At 38.4% G+C, this 20,353-nt stretch overlaps 2 protein-coding genes across 2 annotated transcripts; one reads left to right on the top strand and one right to left on the bottom strand.

The window, feature by feature from the left end:
* Positions 1-2,729: 2,729 nt before the first annotated feature.
* On the top strand, positions 2,730-13,657 carry dipk1aa (divergent protein kinase domain 1Aa). The gene is made up of 6 exons (XM_074650773.1): positions 2,730-3,071; positions 8,860-8,994; positions 9,193-9,300; positions 9,903-10,079; positions 10,195-10,326; positions 10,445-13,657. The coding sequence occupies exons 1-6, from the start codon at positions 3,018-3,020 to the stop codon at positions 11,123-11,125; spliced, it is 1,287 nt and encodes a 428-aa protein (XP_074506874.1). The 5' UTR covers positions 2,730-3,017; the 3' UTR covers positions 11,126-13,657.
* A 228-nt stretch (positions 13,658-13,885) lies between these two features.
* On the bottom strand, positions 13,886-19,515 carry rpl5a (ribosomal protein L5a). The gene is made up of 8 exons (XM_074650774.1): positions 19,401-19,515; positions 17,649-17,718; positions 17,410-17,525; positions 17,190-17,324; positions 16,876-17,078; positions 15,718-15,895; positions 14,354-14,442; positions 13,886-14,048 (listed from the first exon to the last, which is right to left on the bottom strand). The coding sequence occupies exons 1-8, from the start codon at positions 19,401-19,403 to the stop codon at positions 13,946-13,948; spliced, it is 897 nt and encodes a 298-aa protein (XP_074506875.1). The 5' UTR covers positions 19,404-19,515; the 3' UTR covers positions 13,886-13,945.
* Positions 19,516-20,353: the final 838 nt, after the last annotated feature.

Genomic DNA, 20,353 nt, shown 5'->3' with positions numbered 1-20,353 from the left:
AAGTACTTAAAAGTAAAGTAAAGTACTTTTTTTCACTAGTGCAAAAAATGTTAGTAAAAATTTTTACTAACATTTTTTGCACTAGTAGAAATACAAAATATAAGTATGAACCTGAAAATGAGCACGATATTGGACCTTTAAATTGATAGAAATCATGTATGTGATTCATGGAAAATTCAAATGGGATCAAAAAATATTTGTCTCTCTCCGTTTACTACCGTACGTATTTTTTTTCAAAAAATAAGGTCCCATGGCAGGGGTCAGCAACCTGCTGCTCCGGAGCCACATGCGGCTCTTCAGCTCCTCTCCAGTGGCTCCCTGTGGATTTTTAAAATTTGGAAATGAATAACTGTTTTTTGTTTACATTTTCATTTTTATTTAGCATTGTTGTAGGTCTATGGTACGACGGAGTATTAGGGCTACATTGAGAGAGAGAAAAAAAATCTGAGATTTGAAGAATAAAGTCATAATATTACGAGAATAGGGTCATAATTTAACGAAGAAAATATGTAATATTCCAAGAATAAAGTCATAAGTTTAAGAGAAAAAAAATCGTAGTATTATGAGAATAAAGTCAGAATATTATAAAGTAGTAATTTTACGTGTTATTTTTTTTTCTCGTAAAGTTATGACTTTATTCTTGTAATATTACAACTTTTTTTCTCGTAATATTATGACTTTATTCTGGAAATCGCAGAATTACTATTTTTTTTATTCGTCAAAAATATACATACAAGGCACTGTTGTTTGGTTTCATGTTCAAATACAAAAAAATGAAGGTTTAGATTTACTAAATTTGGATTTATGTATTTGAAATTTAGCTAAGAGAATAACCAGATTAATAATATAATGTTCTTTGATTTTACTGTTACCTTTATGGAAACCAAACAAAACATTCTCTAGAGACAGAATAAAATCAGGGTCAATATTATCAATAATGAATGTACTCAAGTCCTTCCACAGCCTTTTGCTATGCTCACAGTGCCAGAATAAATGAAGAAGAGTTTAGCATTAAAGCATCATGCGGTGTTGATCCATGCTGTTTTCAGGTAATTTTTTTTCCATCTTCCGGTGGACCACAATGGGATTTCTTTTTTTTTTTTTTCTTTTTATTAGTTATCAAGGATATACATACATTAAGGCACTGTGAAATATCAAAACGTTCAAAAGAAGTTCAGACAGGCAGTGATTAATAAACTTGTGCCATTTATGGCCACTCGCTGGCGCTACAGCATCATGCGGTGTTGATCGGTACATCCATGGTGTTGTCAGGTAATTTAATTTTTATTATTTTGGATGTAATGACCGGAAGTTGGCTATTATACAGCAAGTCCCGTCACTTCCGGTGAACCACCACGGGATCTTTTTTTTTTCTTTCTTTTTATATTCGTTATCAAAAATATACACACAACAAGGCACTGTGAAATATCTTAACAGTAAAAAAAACATCTTTAGGTTGAACATGGGCAACAACATATATGAAAGATAACATTCAAAGTGAATACAAATAAAGTAAAACTGGTCAAGGAACAAGTAATAAAACAAATATTAATATATAATAATAAATAAATGAATAAAAAATAAAAGAAACAGGGCTCATCTAAAATGAATTTGTACATATCAAATAAAGAGAATAATTTAACAGCTTTTTTCAGTCAGTCATAATCGACAAAGATTTACTTAACAGTTTCAGCTCATTCTTCATACTAGTCAGACAGGTTTTAGTTTTGAGGTATCTGCATTTATGTATAAAAAATTACTTAATAACAGTAAAATATTGATAAGAAAATCCAAATTTGCATTCACAGCAAAGATACCAAATTTGACCGTTTTCTCTGTCAATGGTGACAGCTCAATCCCCTTGGATTGTAGCCAGCTCTGCAATGCATTCCAGAAAAACTTCACTGAATCACAATGAAAAAACACATGTTCCAAACTTTTAATTTCACGTTCACAAAATACAGTTATTCACATCAAAGTTAAACCGACCAAAAAAAGTCGTAATATTATGAGAATAAAGTCATAGGTTTACGAGAACAAAAGTTGTAATATTATGAGAATAAAGTCAAAACTTAACGAGAAAGAAAGTTGTAATATTCGGAGAATAAAGTCATAAGTGTAAGAGAAAAAAGTCGTTGTATTATGAGAATAAAGTCATAATATTATAAAGTAGTAATTTTACGTGTTATTTTCTTTTTTTCTCGTAATGTTATGACTTTATGCTTGTAATATTACGACTTTTTTTCCCTCAATGGCCCTAATACTCTGTAGTACATTTGCACTTTGGCCCTCACTGCATTAGACTTATATACTATATACTACTTACACTATAAAATATGTAACAGATTTTTTTTTCTTTGCCTAAAATGGCTCTTTTGATAGTAAAGGTTGCTGACCCCTGTGACCCCTGTGACCCCTGTACCTTGGGGGTCCACCGGAAAGGGGGGGCGTTGCCTCTCTATTTAAAACAACTGGGCTTTTATTGTGAAATACGTAGCGGAAGTTCCTCATACTTTCTAGCTTGACCCCGGTCAGTCATAGCTTCAGAGTTTAGCAACCAACACAGTACACATAATGTCTCATTGACACCAGCACACCAGTGAACCCACAGAGACACGTTATTCCGTTAATTTAAATGACAACCTGAAAAAAAAAAAAAAACGTTTTATTTTGTAGAGGAAAAAGTCGCGCATGCGCAGTGATCCTATGTGTTTCTCTCTCTCAGGCCAGCTTGAGGTATGTCGCTTTGCTTGAAAATCAGCAGCTGCTGCAAAGAGCAGAGGCAAAGAGCAATAATATCAGAGCCAGGACACACCGACAGGTCCAGGGATCCTCCGCTGGATCAGATCTGATGAGATATGCTGTCATCATTTCCTGTTCTGTGAACCAGACCTCTGGTTTCGTTGTGGAAGAAGAAGACAGGCTCTCTCTCTGGCTCTCTGGATCTCTGTCGTGTATTTTTTATTTGGATGATCTCCCACAGCCAGGTCCACGTATTGAGATGATCTATTTTTGTGATGGCGAAGGGTCTGTTTCCACGGGCCTGGGTGAAAAAGTCTTTCTACTTCCAGGTAATGTTCAGTCATTGGCTCTGTTGAAGCGGATTATCATGTGATAATGTGTTTATATATATGACTGTGTATATAAATCGTTCCTTCCTGCAGCTGTCAGACTCCACAACCAGCACTGCTCCCAGTAGACCACTTATATACACCCCAAAATTGACAATAACCTGATATTTTCATTTCATTCTCACTGTGCAATATCATTTTCCACTTGTGCAATAGTCTGTTTATTGTCAATACTGTATATACTGCTCCTATTTTCAATATTATATTTATTGGTTTTTTTTTGTTCATTTTGAAACAACAGAACAAACATTCACAAACGTCCCCAATAATAACATTCTCAGGTACAAAGAAAACTTAATAAACCTAATATTAATATAAAATAAGCTAGTTTAGATACAGGAAAAACCTATATACAAAAAAATAGATATATAAGTAAAAAGAATATACACAAGTAAAAGAAATACAATTTAAAACAATAAAATAAAATAAAATCTATTTATATATACTGTATACATATACACATAAATACACATATACACACACGCAGTATATACACATACAAAAACACATATACATATAATCAATTAAAAAAATCAGTGTACAATTCAGTCATCATCCTATTCTATCTCCCTATTACTGCTCCTATTTGTATACTTACTTCTATTTAAATGGTTCATTGTTACACTTTGTTTTGCTCTTTTTTTTACTGTGTTAGCTGATGCATCTTGTTTTTTTGCACTATCCCCTTTGCTGCTGTACACTGCAAATTTCCCCACTGCGGGACTAATAAAGGAATATCTTATCTTATCTTACCTTACCTGTGTATAACGGTGTCATATCATCAGACTGATAGCTGGCTCTGCTCTTATGCATATCATGCTGTTATACATTATACCTGAGGAATGTAACTGCTGGACAAACATTAAGTTGATCTGCTGATCCATAATGGTTAGTGCAGAGTAGAGCACATATAGGCCTGCCACTGAGTGTGTATAAGATGTGAGGAGAAACTGGTAATCCATGCCAGGACTATTTATTTTTTATTTATTTATTTGCACATATATAAAACTGCACAAAATCCAGTCAATGAAAAAAAAAAAAAAGAAATGTGTCAGGAAAGGTCAAGAAGCCACAGGCTTATACAAATGACCTCCCAACAACCCCAGGAGAAAAAAAAGGAAGAAAGATCTACACTTACATCATTTTAAAAATACAACAAAAGTTAAACAACAGGAAGTACACAAAATGTGCAGATAAACCCTAACCAAACAGTGGAAAACAATCCAATTAAAACAATGAAATACATACAAAAAACAGTACAGAAAAAAAGAAAATGTATCTAAGCATATCAAAAGATAATTAGACATCATTAATTAAATGTGATGATAATTAAGGATAACTAAGGACAACAAGCTTTTGATAACATGTATTTCGGTGCTCCATATTTGTACACCACGATATCTAAGGGAGTACTGGCCATGTTTAGATTTGTTAAAAGGCAGGTGAAGATGATTAACCTGTCTAGTATTATGTGAATGAATTTCAGAATTAGATTTAAAGAAGTTGCTAAACGATGATGGTAGAGAAGAAGGCAAGAACATGTATTTATATATAAACACACAAATCAAATAGGGATAAATCATGGAATAATATAAGGTTAATAAACAAGAAACATTTATGAAACTTCTTAGTTTGCTGATGATTTATGCTAGGACTCTGTTTGCAAGTTTCCTTCACTTCACATGTGACTGAAAAGATGCCTAGCCTATGTTTCATCACCCCCTATAAGTGCCAGAGGAGCAGTAATCCTTTTGGTTGGATAATAACCTTCTCATCTGGGTACCAGTGGCTTGCAGCCAGCAACTACTCCCAGTACAGTTAAGAGCTTATGAAAGAGGAATTGCATTTGCTCTTGGGGAAGAGTAAACAACATAGTTGCATTACACAGCACAGTCAGCTTATCACAACTTTGGGCTTGACCTGCAGTCCACGGACTACAGAAGAGTTCAGGAGGTGAAACATGATGGCTGAGCTGATTTAATCTGGCTTCAGACAGTGTTTAACTACACTATAGCCAGTGTTTCCTTTTGGCCTTGTGGGCTGGTTAATTTAATTTAATTAGGCTACATTTCATTCTGGATTTGTTGTAAAATGGTTCCTATACCCTCAAAACACTGTGTGCAGAAGTGGTTTCCTTTTGGCCCTGAGGTGATCTATACATAGCAAAACCAAGCAAATGATGTTGACATTTTTGGCCACACTGGTCTTGAGTTTGTATACTTTATTGCATGATTTATTTGGGTTGCTTCAGTTCCTGTTTTGGTGCAGAGTTTGTATGTGCAAAGAGAGAGACAGATTAGTGTGCATTTTTGTAGCCTACCGAGTTTACTAACAAACCAATTAGTGCATTCATATTCATATAGAGCTGCAATGGGCTGTCAACCTGTCCAGGGTGTACCGGCCTTCGCCCAATGTCAGGCCCCAACACGACCCTGAATAGGATAAGCGGTTACAGATAATGGATGGATATTTAGGTTAAAAGTCAACACACCAACATAGTGCAAATGCAAAAAGAAGTCTTGTTAGGGGGACTTGCTGGTTTATGGCGACTCACCAAAATGTGTTGGCAGAGGCCGACGTATCCAGTTCTGTTACAGGACATGGTGTCTCGTTTGCATCTAGGCTCCAATGAAGCAAGTCTACGGGATTATCTGGATCATTTTGCAGAGTAAAAGCCCAGAACTTCATCAGTCCATGTTCCAGATCTGAAGATCTGAGTTCCAGGTTTTAGTCATACAAAATATATCTACATTAGTTAACTGGGTAAACCAGTTTCTCTCCCACGTTTATCACACGACTACTGTACTGCCTCATAGTCTTTGAACATCTGACTCAAGTAGGACAAATGGCTTTTGAATTTCAAAGCTTTTTTTGAAGTACGTGAGTTCAAAAAGCCACATGAAAGACAGTTTTTTGATTTTGTGAATTTCTGTTTTTCCTCTTGGGTCTCTTTGATACCGACATTTCTGTTATCTTTGCCCTGTTTTAGGTGACTTGCATATCAGGAATGAGTCTGTAAAGATATTTTTTTCACTCTGGCTTCAGCCATCTTTTATGGTCTAGTGGTCTGCTGGGGCAAAAACTCTGTCCTGAGGACATCTGTTGACTCCATAAAGAAAGTAGGAGAGAAAAGGATAGGCAACACCTCCCAATCCCTTCATTAAACCCTGAGCACAGCTTCAGGCTGCTCCGTCACACAGTACATGAAGATGTGATACTGCCGGTCTTTTGTCTCTGCTGTAGTGACCGGACTAAAAGAAGTCAATACTTCATGAGGGTTACCGCGCGGTAACTGAATCTAACTGTTGACAGCTGGTAACTCCTACAGTCTGCACTACCGGCTTTGTACTATGTGGACTTTGCACATTTAACTCTTCCTGTCTGCACTACTCATAACCAGCTTATCATCAGTATTTTGCATTTTGTTGCCACCATAAGTGTTACATTTTAACTTACTTTGTAATTTAGGAGGAATGTGTTTTTCTATTTTACTTTATTCCACTCTTCTAATGGAATATTTGTATCCCTTTTGTTATTTACTTAACTTTACTCAGTACAAACTCCAGGTCATTTTACTTTTGCAGAACAGTTTACAGTAAGGCTGGGCAATATGACGATCGTCAAATGATAAAAAAAAAATGATACATCTTTTTCTATATCGTTTCTGTCGCGGTAGAGGCCAGGCCTATATTTATTTATTTTTTCTCTATAATTTCACTTAAAACTGTTAATTTTTCAAGTATTTAATTCGCACAGGAGTATACAGAAATAAGCTTCACCATGTGGTTATTTCATATAGACTGTTTATTTATTGAATTGCCAGAAAACCTGCTATATAGTGATACATATCGTTATCGAGATATGAAATGACCAGTATCGTGATAGAAGATTATGGCCTTATCACCCAGCCTTAGTTTACAGTACATTGTATATACAGTAGTACCTCCATATCATGCTTTATGTTACGCGTAGTAACAGTAGTAGTTCAACTGCTTTTTTTTACGATCCCCTGAGTGGGATCAATTAAGTTTATCTAATGTTATCTTAGCTAAGACAAACACTACATATAAGGGTTCCAAGGAAGAGGAGACGGTGTCGGGAGGAAGTGAAGGATGCAGCTCTTCGTTGCTCAGGTTTCACCTCTTAAACTCAGAGGCCTCATCATGTGTTTGCACAGACACGCTGAGACACACCGTCACACAGACAACATGAACACATGACCATAATGTCCTGTGTGTGTGTGTGTGTGTGTGTGCGTGTGCGTGCGTGTGTGTGTGTGTGTTTCATGGACGTACATTTTCTCCGTATTAGCACCAACAGGCATACCAGAGGAGTGAGATCTGATGGTGGTGTGTTGTTGTTTTGTACTCCCATGAGATACCTCCCGTTCCCTCCCCGGAGGCCCACTATCGGTTTGTTCATCTCTTCAGGACACAGAGCGTTTAAAAAAGCAGGCAGCTCAGCAGAGACTACAGCTCTAAACACGAAGCTGCTGCCAAATGGACACTTTGGTGAAATGCACCAAAGGGAACGGGAGGCAGGTTTTTCCTGTATCCTCCCTGTGCTTTTCTCTGAAGTCTGTAGCTCAATGTTGGGAAAGTGTTGAATGTTTTGTGTTAACAAATTTCATGAAAAAGCCTCAAAGAAATCCTTAATAAATTAAAAATAATTTATAACCGTAATTAGTCTGTGTATGTGGATCTGATACTTTTAATTTGTGCGGCAGTTTTTATGGACACAAAACAGAAAACCTGATCTTCTGTCCAGGCTGCCAGAACTGTTTACCAAGAGCAGTAATCACAGCACAGCAAAGATACAAAAAGAAACAGGCTTTTTTTCCTCAGTCCCGGCCTCGCTGGGTGCATATTTTGTTGGGATTTGGAAACCGTGCTGGAGCTGAGTTGCGAGGAGCAGCACGCTGCCAAAATATACACAACATAAGCTGTTCCTGCCATGTGATCAGAGTGAGAATCAAAATCACTTTATCCTCCCAAGTGCAGCTACAGTCCTTGGAGGGAAAACTACCATTTTGTTTCAGTAAAAGTCTCCTACTGTGGCTGACTTGGCAAATCCACTGCGCCTTCTAACGACGTACTTTTCTTCATTTTGTTTTTACTAGTCACTTACTGCTAAAATGATTATTTGATTTGTCAATCGACGGAACATCGATTCCAATATAAATAAACAGATTTGATTATTTTAGATTTTATATTAGACTGGGATTACTTTTAATAGGAATTTATTTTTTGGCATTTATTGAGAGTAAATGCGTATCAAGTTTGTTTAAAAAAGTGTAGCAAAGAAACTGAAATAAATCATTAAATGCAGCTCCGAGTCACAGGAACAACAGCACCTCTGTCAGGAGGGGCATTGTGGGACATGTGATGTTTGCATCCTGTGACACGGGCAGTAATTCGATTTTCCATTTTCCAGCTTAATGAGCTATTGTTGCACATGGCGACTAATCAGCCAGCCAGTGCCTTGTTATGGGACACCACCACGCTGTCACCATGGTAACCTATTATGTGATCAGGTTTGATTAGGGAGTGCAAAATGTCTGGATTGAATCGGCGTACTGTGCCTGGTTCATACAGGCAGTACATCTCAGTCTGGATACGGATGAAAAATGACGTTTTCTCACAGTAAACATGTTCTTGACTGTAAGCCAGGTATGTTTTCAGGCTCTGGATCGATCTTAAGAGTTTCTGTTTGTGATTGCCCTCCACAGGCTCGGATCTCCTTTGTGCGGGTGAAGTACCTGTTCCTCACATGGCTGACGGTGCTGGTGGGGAGCTGGGTGCTGTATGTGCAGTACTCCGCCTACACAGAGCTGTGCAGAGGACACGAGTGCAAGAACGCCATCGTGAGTAATGGCTTTGTTTGTTTCGACCCTGTTGTTTTGAATGCTTTTTGTAATGGACTTCTACTTTGCAATCATTTCTGTGTGGCAGCTAAAACGTGTTGTAAATACTTCTTGTGATTATCACACACGCAGGACCTAATGTAATGAATGAATATAATTAAGAGGCTTAATAATGTTAATGTTCTCTCCCTCTCCAAGTGTGATAAATACAGGAAGGGAATCATCGATGGCTCGGCCTGCAGCAGTCTGTGTGACAAAGATACGCTCTACATGAGCAGGTGTCTGTCAACGCTGCCAAATAACCAGGTAGGAAACTCATTTTACTTTCTGTTAAAGGTACAGTGTGAAGGATTTAGCAGCATCTAGTGGTGTGGTTGCAGATTGCAACCAACTGAGTACTCCTTCGCTCACTCCTCCCTTTCCAAGATTGCGGTAATGTGAGTGCAAAATTGTGGTAACGCCGTTCGCTGCGCTCAGAGGCCATCCTCACCATAATAACTCTACTTTAGGACCAAGAGAAGTCAGATAGCGACTGGCGGTACCACGGTCTTGCACTCAGTTTCACAAGCGTGTCGGCCTTCAGGTAACGTAAAAACACGGAAGGCTCTCTCTAGGGTCAGTATTTGGTCTGCCAGTTCTTGGCTACTGTAGAAACATGGCGGACTCTGTGAAGAGGACCCGCTCCCTACAGTATGTAGATATGAAGGTCTCATTCTTAGCTAACGAAAACACAATGATTCTTGGATGCAGGTGATTATACACTAATGAAAACATAGTTATGAATATTATTTTCCATTTCTGCTGATAGATCCCCTGAAGTGTTACACACTGTTCCGTTTAAGCTGCGACTCTACTACTCAACGCAATGTTCAGCATGTTTACTGTTCGTCTGGCCTTCTGTTCTCCAGGTGTACACAGGAAGCTGGGGCGACCACGACGGGATCATCCGCTGTAAGTTGGGGGAGGTGGTGCACTACGAGCTCGGCGAAGAGCCGGAGCCACGGAGAGAAGCCCCCGTGTTCGACAAGCCCACCAGAGGCACGTCAGTGGAGAAGTTCAGAGAGATGGTCCTCAATCACCTCAAGGTAAAGGACTCGACTCCGAGAGGTTCATATAGAACCAGATATTTGAGTCTGTGACATGACGGACTAAAGCCCGGGACGACCCTCTTCAAGTCTAATGTCCCTCTTTGTCCATCAGTCCAAGCTTGGAGAGCAGGCGAACCTCGCCAGCCTCGTCAGCCAGATCCTCTCTGTCGCCGATGGCAACAAAGACGGACGGGTGTCGCTGCCAGAAGCCCGCTCTACATGGGCCCTCCTGCAGATGGATGAGGTAAAACAACAAAGCCACTAAATAGGACAATTAGCAACTGTGCTGTTTTTTCTGTGGCACAATTAAGTGTCTGCAAACATGAAATTACTCGAGTTCTTTGGTGTTTTGTTTTTTCAAGGTGCTGCTGGGCCTGCTGCTCCAGGACCGTGGACACACTCCTCGCCTCCTCGGCTACTGCGGTGACCTGTACATGACGGAGCGAGTCCCCTACGGGCCCCTGTATGGTTTGTCTCTACCCTGGCCGCTGGTGTCCTGGGTGCCCAGCGGCGTGCAGCGCACCATGGACCAGTGGTTCACCCCCTCATGGCCTCGCAAAGCTAAGATCTCCATGGGCCTCCTGGAGCTGGTGGAGGACATCTTCCACGGCACCTACGGCAGCTTTCTGATCTGCGACCTCGCCGCGGCGCACTTCGGTTACACCGACCGCCACGAGCTCCGTCTGACTAATACCCGAGCGGTGGTCCCCGAGGACGAGTTCAAGCGCTCCATGCGGGCGCTGAAGTGCGAGACGGACGCCGACTGCGTGTACGGGGCAGACTGCCAGACGTCGTGCGACGTGACGGAGAAACGGTGCAGGGAGGAGCCGGTTCAGCCGAACTTGGCGAAGGCGTGCGGTGCACTGAAGGACTACCTCCTGCGCGGGGTGCCGTCGGGGCTGAGAGAGGAGCTGGAGAGGCAGCTGTACGCCTGCATGGCTCTCAAGGGTAACGCCGGACAGATGAACATGGAGCACTCGCTCATTCTCAACAACCTGAAAGCTCTGCTGTGGCGACAGATCTCACACACCAAGGACTCGTGACAAGGAGAGGAAGTCCTTCAGTTCCTCACACGGAGCCGAGTATTAAAGATGCTGTGATTTAGGAATAGCAAATTTAATGAAGTAGTTTTTATCAACTCTTAACACTTATGAAGACTGACGGAGACTCTACCTCCTCTATTCTGGAAAACACATCCGAGTACTTTGAAGTATAAATAAACTGAATGATTGCATGTTACCATCAGTCACACGCAGAAACTGTTCATGCAGCCACATTGTATTGTATTGTCACCACAGTGGAATGTTTCGGGGGCACTGCTGGAAAAAAAACAGACTCGTAAACAGATGTTACTGTTCGTCTCGAGAGCTGAGAGACCAAATTGCTGTTTTTGCCACCAAACCATGCAGATATGTACGAGGCTGACATGGTTTTAGGAAAACAGGGATTGAAAAATCAGAGTGTGTTGTACAAAACTCCAAGTTTTTAGTGTAATGCACTATTTCAAGATAGGCTCCTTGATTTTGTTATGTTAAGGTTGCTATTGGACACCATGACATAATCAGGGAGTGTACCTTTCAAAGGAGAAGTCTGGTGATATTCGAGTTTTGTTTCCTGTGAAAAGACCAAAACCAACTGTGCGTTAGTTTGTTTCTCAGTACTTTGATTTTTACTACGCTGTCTATTGGACTCAGCCACAAGCCCAAAATTATACTTTCATTTTTTATTAAAGTGAAATAACTTCCTTAAACAGCTGAGTTTTTAGCAAAGGTTACTCAAACAGGAGTAAATGGTTCGGACTACTTTAAGTAGAGCTGCAATGACTAATCAATTAGTTGTCAACTATTAAATTAATTGCCAACTATTTTGATAAACGATTAAGCGGTTTGAGTAATTTTTTTATGAAAAAAGTCAAACTTTTCTGATTCCAGCTTCTTAAATGTGAATATTTTCTGGTTTCTTTCCTCCTCTATGACAGTAAACTGAATATCTTTGAGTTGTGGACAAAACAAGACATTTGAGGACGTCATCTTGGGCTTTAGGAAACACTGACATTTTATAGACCAAACAATTAATCGAGAAAACAGATTAATCAACAATAAAAACAATAGTTAGTTGCAGCCCTAATTTTCAGATGTGGATTAATACACATTTGGTGCTCTAGTGTTCGCGGTGTCGACTAACTACAGCACCCATGTTTGTCATAATGAAGAAACAACATGTCACCCAGTGCAACAGTGTGAGAAATAATCTATTTTAGGCTTTGGCTACACAGGTAGCACAACATGATGAATTCATTGTTGGTTTGTGTCTTTTCTGGGGTATACTTGACAATAAATGAAATATTGAATATCACCAGACTTTACCTTTTAACAAGTATTTTACAGATTTGTGACAAATCTGGAAAAAATCTGGAAAAAACTTGGTAACACTTCATTTTACAGGTCTGCAAATTTCATGGTAATTAGGTGATAATTAGCAAGTAACCTATTTGAAATTTCTTTGGAATTACTGCCAAATTACCCCAATATTTACCTAAAAATGTATAGAAAATTACTTTATTATAAACATTTAATAATTATATGCTATAATAGCATATAATGGTTAAAATAGGCTTGAGAAGCGGCTGTGCGCTGCTCTTCATCAGAGGTGGAAAAACAAAACTAATAAACCAGGAGTTTATTTAGAAATTTCAAAGAAGTTATTTGCCATTTATTATCTATTTATCAGCAGAAATAGAGCATATCAATTAACTTTGTATTCTTTTCCTGGAAATGTATTAAATAAATTACCAGTTATTGAGATATAATTATCAAATGTAATTTTCGATACATTTGTAGGTAAATATTGGGGTCATTTGGCAGCAACTCCAAAGAAAACTTTTAAAAAACTTGAATAAATTAGTGTAGAAATTTTAAAAGGCAAAGCCTCTATACAGGATCCAGAGATCTGGAGAATCTATGCTACAGAGCAGTAAAGCTTTCCTTTATCACTCATCTGCGTAATGAAGGGAGGCAGTTGATGAGCTTCAAAGTGGACAATGTGATGGTATTACAGTATTCCACCTGTGTGTCAGTGTGCTTCACTCTGCTGTACATTCTCCACCTGTAACGCTGGTGTCGTCAATGCTGCATCAAATGACACGAGGAATATTAATGTATTTAATTTGGTTTGTGAATGTCGTATTTCTCAATGAAAAGAGCCTTTGTGGTAATGTGCTGTATCACATTTTTTGGGATTTTGTCTCAGTGCCATAGAGATCATGCGGAAGTCATTTATGAATGTTTAAACCACCGGTGGAGGAGATCTTCACCAACTCCTGTAGTCACATCTGAATGCTGTACAAAGTATTTTCCATGATCCCTTCCAGACGTTGCCGTTGTGAAGTTGCTGTGATCGAGTTGACAAACTTGTTTAACCACTTTAAAAATGCATTTCAGAAAAGACATGACCCGTAAAAGCATGTCAAGCTTCTGGTCAATGCTGCCGTTTGACTTTTAAAAAATGTACAAAAAAAATGTTTACTTATTGAAGAGACCAGCATGATTTTGCACAATTAAAACTACATACCACTTCACTGTAACTTGTCAAATCTGTTCAGGTCTGTTTTTTTGCTACACCATACTGTGAGCCCTTATCATACTTTGAGTCATTCATGTGGATTAAAGATTATCACTGTAAATATTAGTCTTGGGTGTGATTTAAACAATCAAAAGCAAACAAGGCCATATTGTTCCTCTAAAAAAAAAAAAAAAAAGTACATGCATCTCTTTCGAGGAAAAGCATTGACAGAGAGAGAAAAGTTTGAGTTTGCAATAAATTTATTTGTCTGTGATGTGTGTAGTGTGTCTTCAGCGGAGGCCCTAACCCTCGTCTGCTTCTTGTTCTTGTGCTCGTAAGTAGCTGGCCTTTTTCTGGGCGACGCGGTCCTTCCTCTGTGCCAGAGATAACTTGGCGCGATTCCACCTGCCCGGAAAGAAACACAACGACCGCTCCATTAACATTCAGCACACCAGAGGGGAAGTGTTTGTCCGCTCAGCACTGGGAGCTTCCCAGTATATTCAATACTTTTAAGACAGGGAGCTTGCTTTAAATACAGATTATCCTCAGAGGGTATCGATGTGACGAGGGTATTTTAAGGGTTACGTCGTCACAATTTGGCTCCAAGAACCCAAAAAATTCACCTTTCAATTTTGTCTCGTGTTACAGCATCACTAATAACTGGCTAAAAGAAGGAAATAAGCATTTAAGATATGGAAATAAGAACCCACCTCTTCTTCTTGACGTCTTTTGTGGGTTTCTTTTCGTGGACGGGGTTCGCTCTGATGGAGGCGTGCGCTTTTTTGTACATTTCTTCGACCTTAAAAGAACAGAAACGATACACGTGTTAATGCACAGCGTCCAGGGCGTGTCACTCTGTGCTTGATGGTTCATCTCACGCTTCTCTCAGCCCCGTCTTGAAAACGAAAGTAAACATCAGCTAATGCAAATGAAGGACCAACTACATTTTGCTCAGAGTGCTTTGTATCATCATCGAGAAGCAGAGAACCAGCAAACACATTTAGTCAAATCACTGATAAACAAACGCAGTCGTGGTGAGGCTCACGGAAATGCGCACTGAAGATGTGAGTGGATGAGCGGAGACATGACGTACATGCTGACAGAGGTTTGAAAGTTAAAATAAATCCAGTAACAACATTTTTGTTTGTTTTTTTTAACATAAAATGTATGACAAACATTTTCGTCAAGGCTCGCTTAAACCTGACAATTAAAGAACTGTGATCAAGATATGCTGAACATTTAACAGAACATTTTATAGTTTCAAAATAAACCTGTGACTGCTCTCTGGTGGACAAAATATGGAACAGAGGCACTGTTTCTAAATGACTTCAAACATATTCTTGGCATTTCTGTACTGCAATTTTTTACTTATTGAGCAAACTATACGCCGATCTATCTGCATTTCTACACGGCTATGTTGAAATACTTGAAATCACAGCATTCTACGGTCTGTTATTTCTTTATAACAGACCGTTGCTATGGATGCAGTTCTGATCTCAGACTCTGGAGGACCATTTTTGTGTCAAATTATTGATTTGTTAAGTAAGTAGCCGTGTAACAAGAAGGATAATGTTCGGCTGGAGATGTTCCGAGACCAGTTTTTTCTTCCATATACCGATTTGGATATATGTGTATATGTATAATGTGTTGGTCGGGCTCTATTTTATACTACTTTGAAGATAAAAACTTTTCAATTAAGCTTGCTGGAAATAATTCTCCTGTTAATGTATTTTGAGATGTCCTGACTACCAGTAACTGAATCAGTCTTTTTTTGTGCATTAAACAATTTTCAAAAAATGTAAGAATGAATCCATGACTGCCGTTTTCCATTACCTCCCGTCACTGAATACTCTCCCACTTGAAGGCTACTATATCAAGCTAGAAAACAGGATGTGTATTACAGGACTCCAGAAGGATGGTCCAACTACAGCGATTTTGTTTATGATATTGGCTTGACATAAACAAATTTTAAATTAAGTCGAGGTTGTGTTAACTACAGCCTGAGCGCTTTACTGCCGTCTCAAAGCGTCATGTGTTGTTGTCTATATTCGTGGGTGAAGAGCCGCCATCTTACCATGTCTGGCGTGACTCCGTTCTTGATGAAGCGAGAGAACTGTTTCTTGTAGGCGTCCTCGTCCTCCTCCATGAGGTAGGACATGTAGTCGGCCACGTTCATGCCCATGATGTGTTTCCGGTGCACGTCTGCGTTGAACTCTTTGCTCTCTATGTCGTAGCCGGGGAAACGTTTTAGACTATAAACAAGAAAGAGCAGAGATCAGGTTTAGTGACAGAGTTCGAGACAATTCAGCATTTCTAAACACTTCAACTCTCAAAGGTTTTGCACTTGTTACTATTTCTTATAAATGTTCCCCCCCCCCCCCCAAAAGAATTCTGGTTCACAACAGTGATACTACAGATGTTTGCTGTGGTTCGTCTTGCTTCTCTCAGCCCCGTCTTGAAAGGACAGTAAACATCAGCTAATGCAAATGAAGGACCAACTACATTTTGCTCAGTTTGCTTTGTATCATCATCAAGAAGCAGAGAACCACAAGCTGGATTAGTTTGGATGACTGGGATCCAGTCATCGACCCAAAATTATGATCGGCCTTTTAATGTCTGAAAAGAAAACTAATGTCGTCTTTCTCATTAGTGTGGGGGCCGCCGGTGAGCGTCCGTCAGCCTATTTTTTCCGGCTCTAGTCTGCCCGCGTTGGAGGTTTTTCGGCATGTTCAGTATGTTGAATTGGCGGCTGAGCTCGTTGGTGACCGAAATGACTCTAATTTGGCGGTTCAGTTTAATCGAATCAGTGCACGAGAAGAGGAACGGAAGTGAGGAAAGCAAGCCAACGAGTAAAGTCAAGAGGAAAAACACAGAAGGCTCTTCTCATTTTTCATCTTCATCTCATCTGATCATTCTAATACACGGATATTTTCACAACGATATGACCATCTGGAATGAAGCTAAGTGGTGAGTTAGAGTAATGTGAAAACGGTCGCTTTGTTTCATGTACGTATCGTAACAACGGCTTGTAGGGAGTTATTTCATCTAATGCAGACGCAGAACATCCGTGCCAACTGTCTTTGCGCTGTGTTCGAGTGCAACTTGTCGGCCAAAACAAAGGCGACGCAACAGTTCCTCACTTGAAACCCCATCTAGTGCAGAGGTGAAATTGCAAAAATAACCTAAAATAAGATGATGAATAACCAGTGGGTGCTATTATCATCACACTGACCTGTGAGGAATGGCCAGCCCTCCGTCGACCGCCCCCTTCAGCGCTCCAAACACCTTGTTCCCTGTGGTGGTCCTGGCCAGTCCTGCATCCAGGTAGCAGGTGAAGGCGCCCGGCTGTCCGTCAACGCTCTCTACGTTGAACTCATCTCCCGTCACCTCCACCTGGCCCTCGTAGACCTGGTCCATGCCGAACTTGTGCAGCAGCTAAAGGAGGAGGAGGATACAAAAAGAGGATGTAAGAAAAACACTTGACAAATCTGCTCCGGCAGCAGATCTGAATTTGCTATGTCAGCACAAATCTCAGTGTTCTCTTACCCGGCGAGCCAGCAGCAGCCCGGTGCAGTAGGCCGCGGCGTAGTTAGTAAGGCCTACGGTGATGCCATATTTGGGCAGCTCGTGAGAGTAAGCAGCACTCACTATCTGGTCTCCTTCGATCTTTGCATAAGCAATCTGGACGAGACAGACGAGAGAAAGGTGAGTCAGGTCATTTTCTTTATTATACGAGGACCTGAGTTTCAGCCTCTCAGTCACTGACCTGGCAGCAGATGTCCCTGTTGGAGAACCGGACGATCATTCGGTACTTGGGTGTGTTGTACTTGTTCTTGTCCTGCACAACCAGGCGCTTGCGAGCAAAGAAGTCAGTTTTCCCCTCTGTAGAGATAAACAGAGCCAATAGTTACTGAAGCTGTTTTAATACATTTATAAAAGGAGCTTTATGATGCATAATCACAATAAAGGCTGTGAAGCTGGTGTGTGTAGAGAATACCGTCTTACCTCTCCTTCTCCTGAACTTGACTTGATATCTCTTGAAGTAGGACTTGTTCTTGATCACTTTGACGAAACCCTGAGAAGAAAAGCAGAGTCAAAATGTTACCATAGCAACACTATATATATATAACATTTTATACACTGCAATATGTTTAATTTGGGGGAAGGTCCTTTGTTGTGTGTATAATGTGTTAAATGTATAAAATCAAAAATATATATTTAAATAAATAAATAAAAGAGTAAGAGTAAAAATGACTAATCTATTGTGAGGAATGTGGGCTGTACTTTGTTTTATGTTTGTGACAATATTCTTAATTTAATTTGTTATATATATATATATATATATGTGAGTATTTTCTAATCAATCTCATTATCGCAAAAATTTACATTCATTAATGAGAGTTGTTTGAATGTTTTCAAGAAAGAAATGGAACTATGTAAGACATTAACTTTTGCACTGTTACTATTTATTATAAATGTTTTTCCCCCCCAAAAGAATTCTGGTTCACAACAGTGATACTACAGATGTTTGCTGTGGTTCGTCTTGCTTCTCTCAGCCCCGTCTTGAAAGGACAGTAAACATCAGCTAATGCAAATGAAGGACCAACTACATTTTGCTCAGTTTGCTTTGTATCATCATCAAGAAGCAGAGAACCACAAGCTGGACCAGTGTGGATGACTGGAATCCAGTCATCGACCCAAAATTACGATTGGCTTTTAATGTCTGAAAAGAAAACTAATATCCTCTTTCTCAAAAGTTTGTTTTATTAGTTTGCCCTCATTCGAGGTTTTTCGGCATGTTCAGTAAGTTGAATTTGCGGCTGAGCTCGTTGGTGACAGAAATTACTGTAATTTGGCGGTTCAGTTTAATCGAATCAGTGCACGAGAAGAGGAACGGAAAATATATATATATATTAAAAATATTAAATTATTATTTAAATATATTTAAATAAATAATATATTTAAATAATAATGTTAAGACATTAACTTCAACAAAAAGGCTGGTAAAACGGTGAGATTGTGCTCTCATTTTAATGTTTTTACTTAAGCAACTATTAATTATTTATTTGAATTTATATTATATATATATATATAATATAAATATATATTCATATATATATTATATAATATATATATTCATATATATATAATAAATATATATATATATTAAAAAAATATTTAAAAAAAATATATATATTATAAATATAATAAATATATATATATATTATTTGTTTTATTTATTATTTATTTAAATGAACCCCTTGCATGTTTTATTCTACTTCATTTTATTTAATTATTGTTTTGATTCATCCCTTCATTTCCTCTATATGTTATGTTTCCCTATGTATCAGCTTAATTGTTTGTTGTAATGTTCACAGCTTTTAAATAAAGTATTAAAAAGCTAGCATGCTACCATGCTAAAGCTAAAACCGGAAGAGAAGCATACAAACTTTGTACAACCAAACATGTCATGTGTTTTAAGCTTCACTGTGTTGACATTGTGATATTAAAGTACTTTATATATAAGTTATTAGAAGCCTGGTGTGAGTCTTCTGTAGGAGATCTGAGGTGTTTCATCGGCCATGGAGGCGCCACGCTGGATCTCCTCAGCTCAGCGGCCTCGGAGCGACCGAACCGCCGCAAACATCCACCAACATCTGACCCTCTAACTACTAGAAACAGCTTTCTACCACCAGAACACATCTCTACACATCCACAGTGTCTGCTCTGGATGTATATTTCATATGTTTATCTCACCATTTTGGGTGGATTCCGCTCTTCTTCTTCCTCCTTCTGGACTCAGATGTGTCTCTGTGGAGCGGAAGGCTGAGTTGGCAGTTTATGATCAGCGGTGGTGCGGTGTAGTGATCCGCCTGGTGCGGTGTAGTGATCCGACAGCGCCCCCTGCTGCCCCGGAGGACTACACGCAGGAACCGACAGGGGGCAGCAGACACACAGACACAGCAGGGGTTCACTCTTCTTCTGCAACACTGATTTATTTATTTATTTATTTATTTATTTAAACATATATTTATTTAAACATACATTTATTCAAACATACATTTATTCAAACATTTATTTATTTAAACATACATCTATTTAAACATACATTTATTTATTTAAACATACATTTATTTAAACATACATTTATTTAAACGTACATTTATTTATTTATTTAAACATACATGTATTCAAACATTTATTTATTTATTTAAACATACATTTATTTAAACATACATTTATTTATTTATGTATTTATTTAAACATACATTTATTTAAACATACATTTATTTAAACATACATTTATTAAAAACATACATTTATTTAAACATACATTTATTTATTTATTTAAACATATATTTATTTAAACATACATTTATTTATTTAGTTATTTAAACATACATTTATTTAAACATACATTTATACATTTATTTATTTAAACATACATTTATTCAAACATACATTTATTTATTTAAACATACATTTATTTAAACATACATTTATTTATTTATTTAAACATTTATTTAAACATTTATCTATTTATTTAAACATATATTTATTTATTTAAACATACATTTATAGATTTTATACAGTTAACATATTGTACATACAACAAAGAACCATCCCTAAGTGAACATATGGCAGTCTATAAAATAATAAAAAAAACTTGAAAACAAATAGCTAAAGATGAAGTTAAAGAAATATATACA

The sequence above is a fragment of the Sebastes fasciatus genome, chromosome 11 (assembly GCF_043250625.1).
Source record: "Sebastes fasciatus isolate fSebFas1 chromosome 11, fSebFas1.pri, whole genome shotgun sequence".
NCBI lineage: Eukaryota > Metazoa > Chordata > Actinopteri > Perciformes > Sebastidae > Sebastes > Sebastes fasciatus.
Note: the sequence above shows the minus strand (reverse complement) of the source record. Positions and strands in the feature narration are given on the sequence as shown.

What these genes read in the sequence shown, in the direction of transcription:
- rpl5a (XM_074650774.1), bottom strand. An exon ending in CAAGTTCAGGAGAAGGAGAG is followed by an intron (nt 17,526 to 17,648) that starts GTAAGACGGTAT and finishes TTATCTCTACAG; the next exon opens with AGGGGAAAACTGACTTCTTT. An exon ending in GGGCTGGCCATTCCTCACAG is followed by an intron (nt 15,896 to 16,875) that starts GTCAGTGTGATG and finishes TCTTGTTTATAG; the next exon opens with TCTAAAACGTTTCCCCGGCT.
- dipk1aa (XM_074650773.1), top strand. Translation starts at nt 3,018, where the DNA reads ATGGCGAAGGGTCTGTTTCCACGGGCCTGGGTGAAAAAGTCTTTCTAC. An exon ending in AAAAGTCTTTCTACTTCCAG is followed by an intron (nt 3,072 to 8,859) that starts GTAATGTTCAGT and finishes TGCCCTCCACAG; the next exon opens with GCTCGGATCTCCTTTGTGCG. An exon ending in TGGTCCTCAATCACCTCAAG is followed by an intron (nt 10,080 to 10,194) that starts GTAAAGGACTCG and finishes TTTGTCCATCAG; the next exon opens with TCCAAGCTTGGAGAGCAGGC.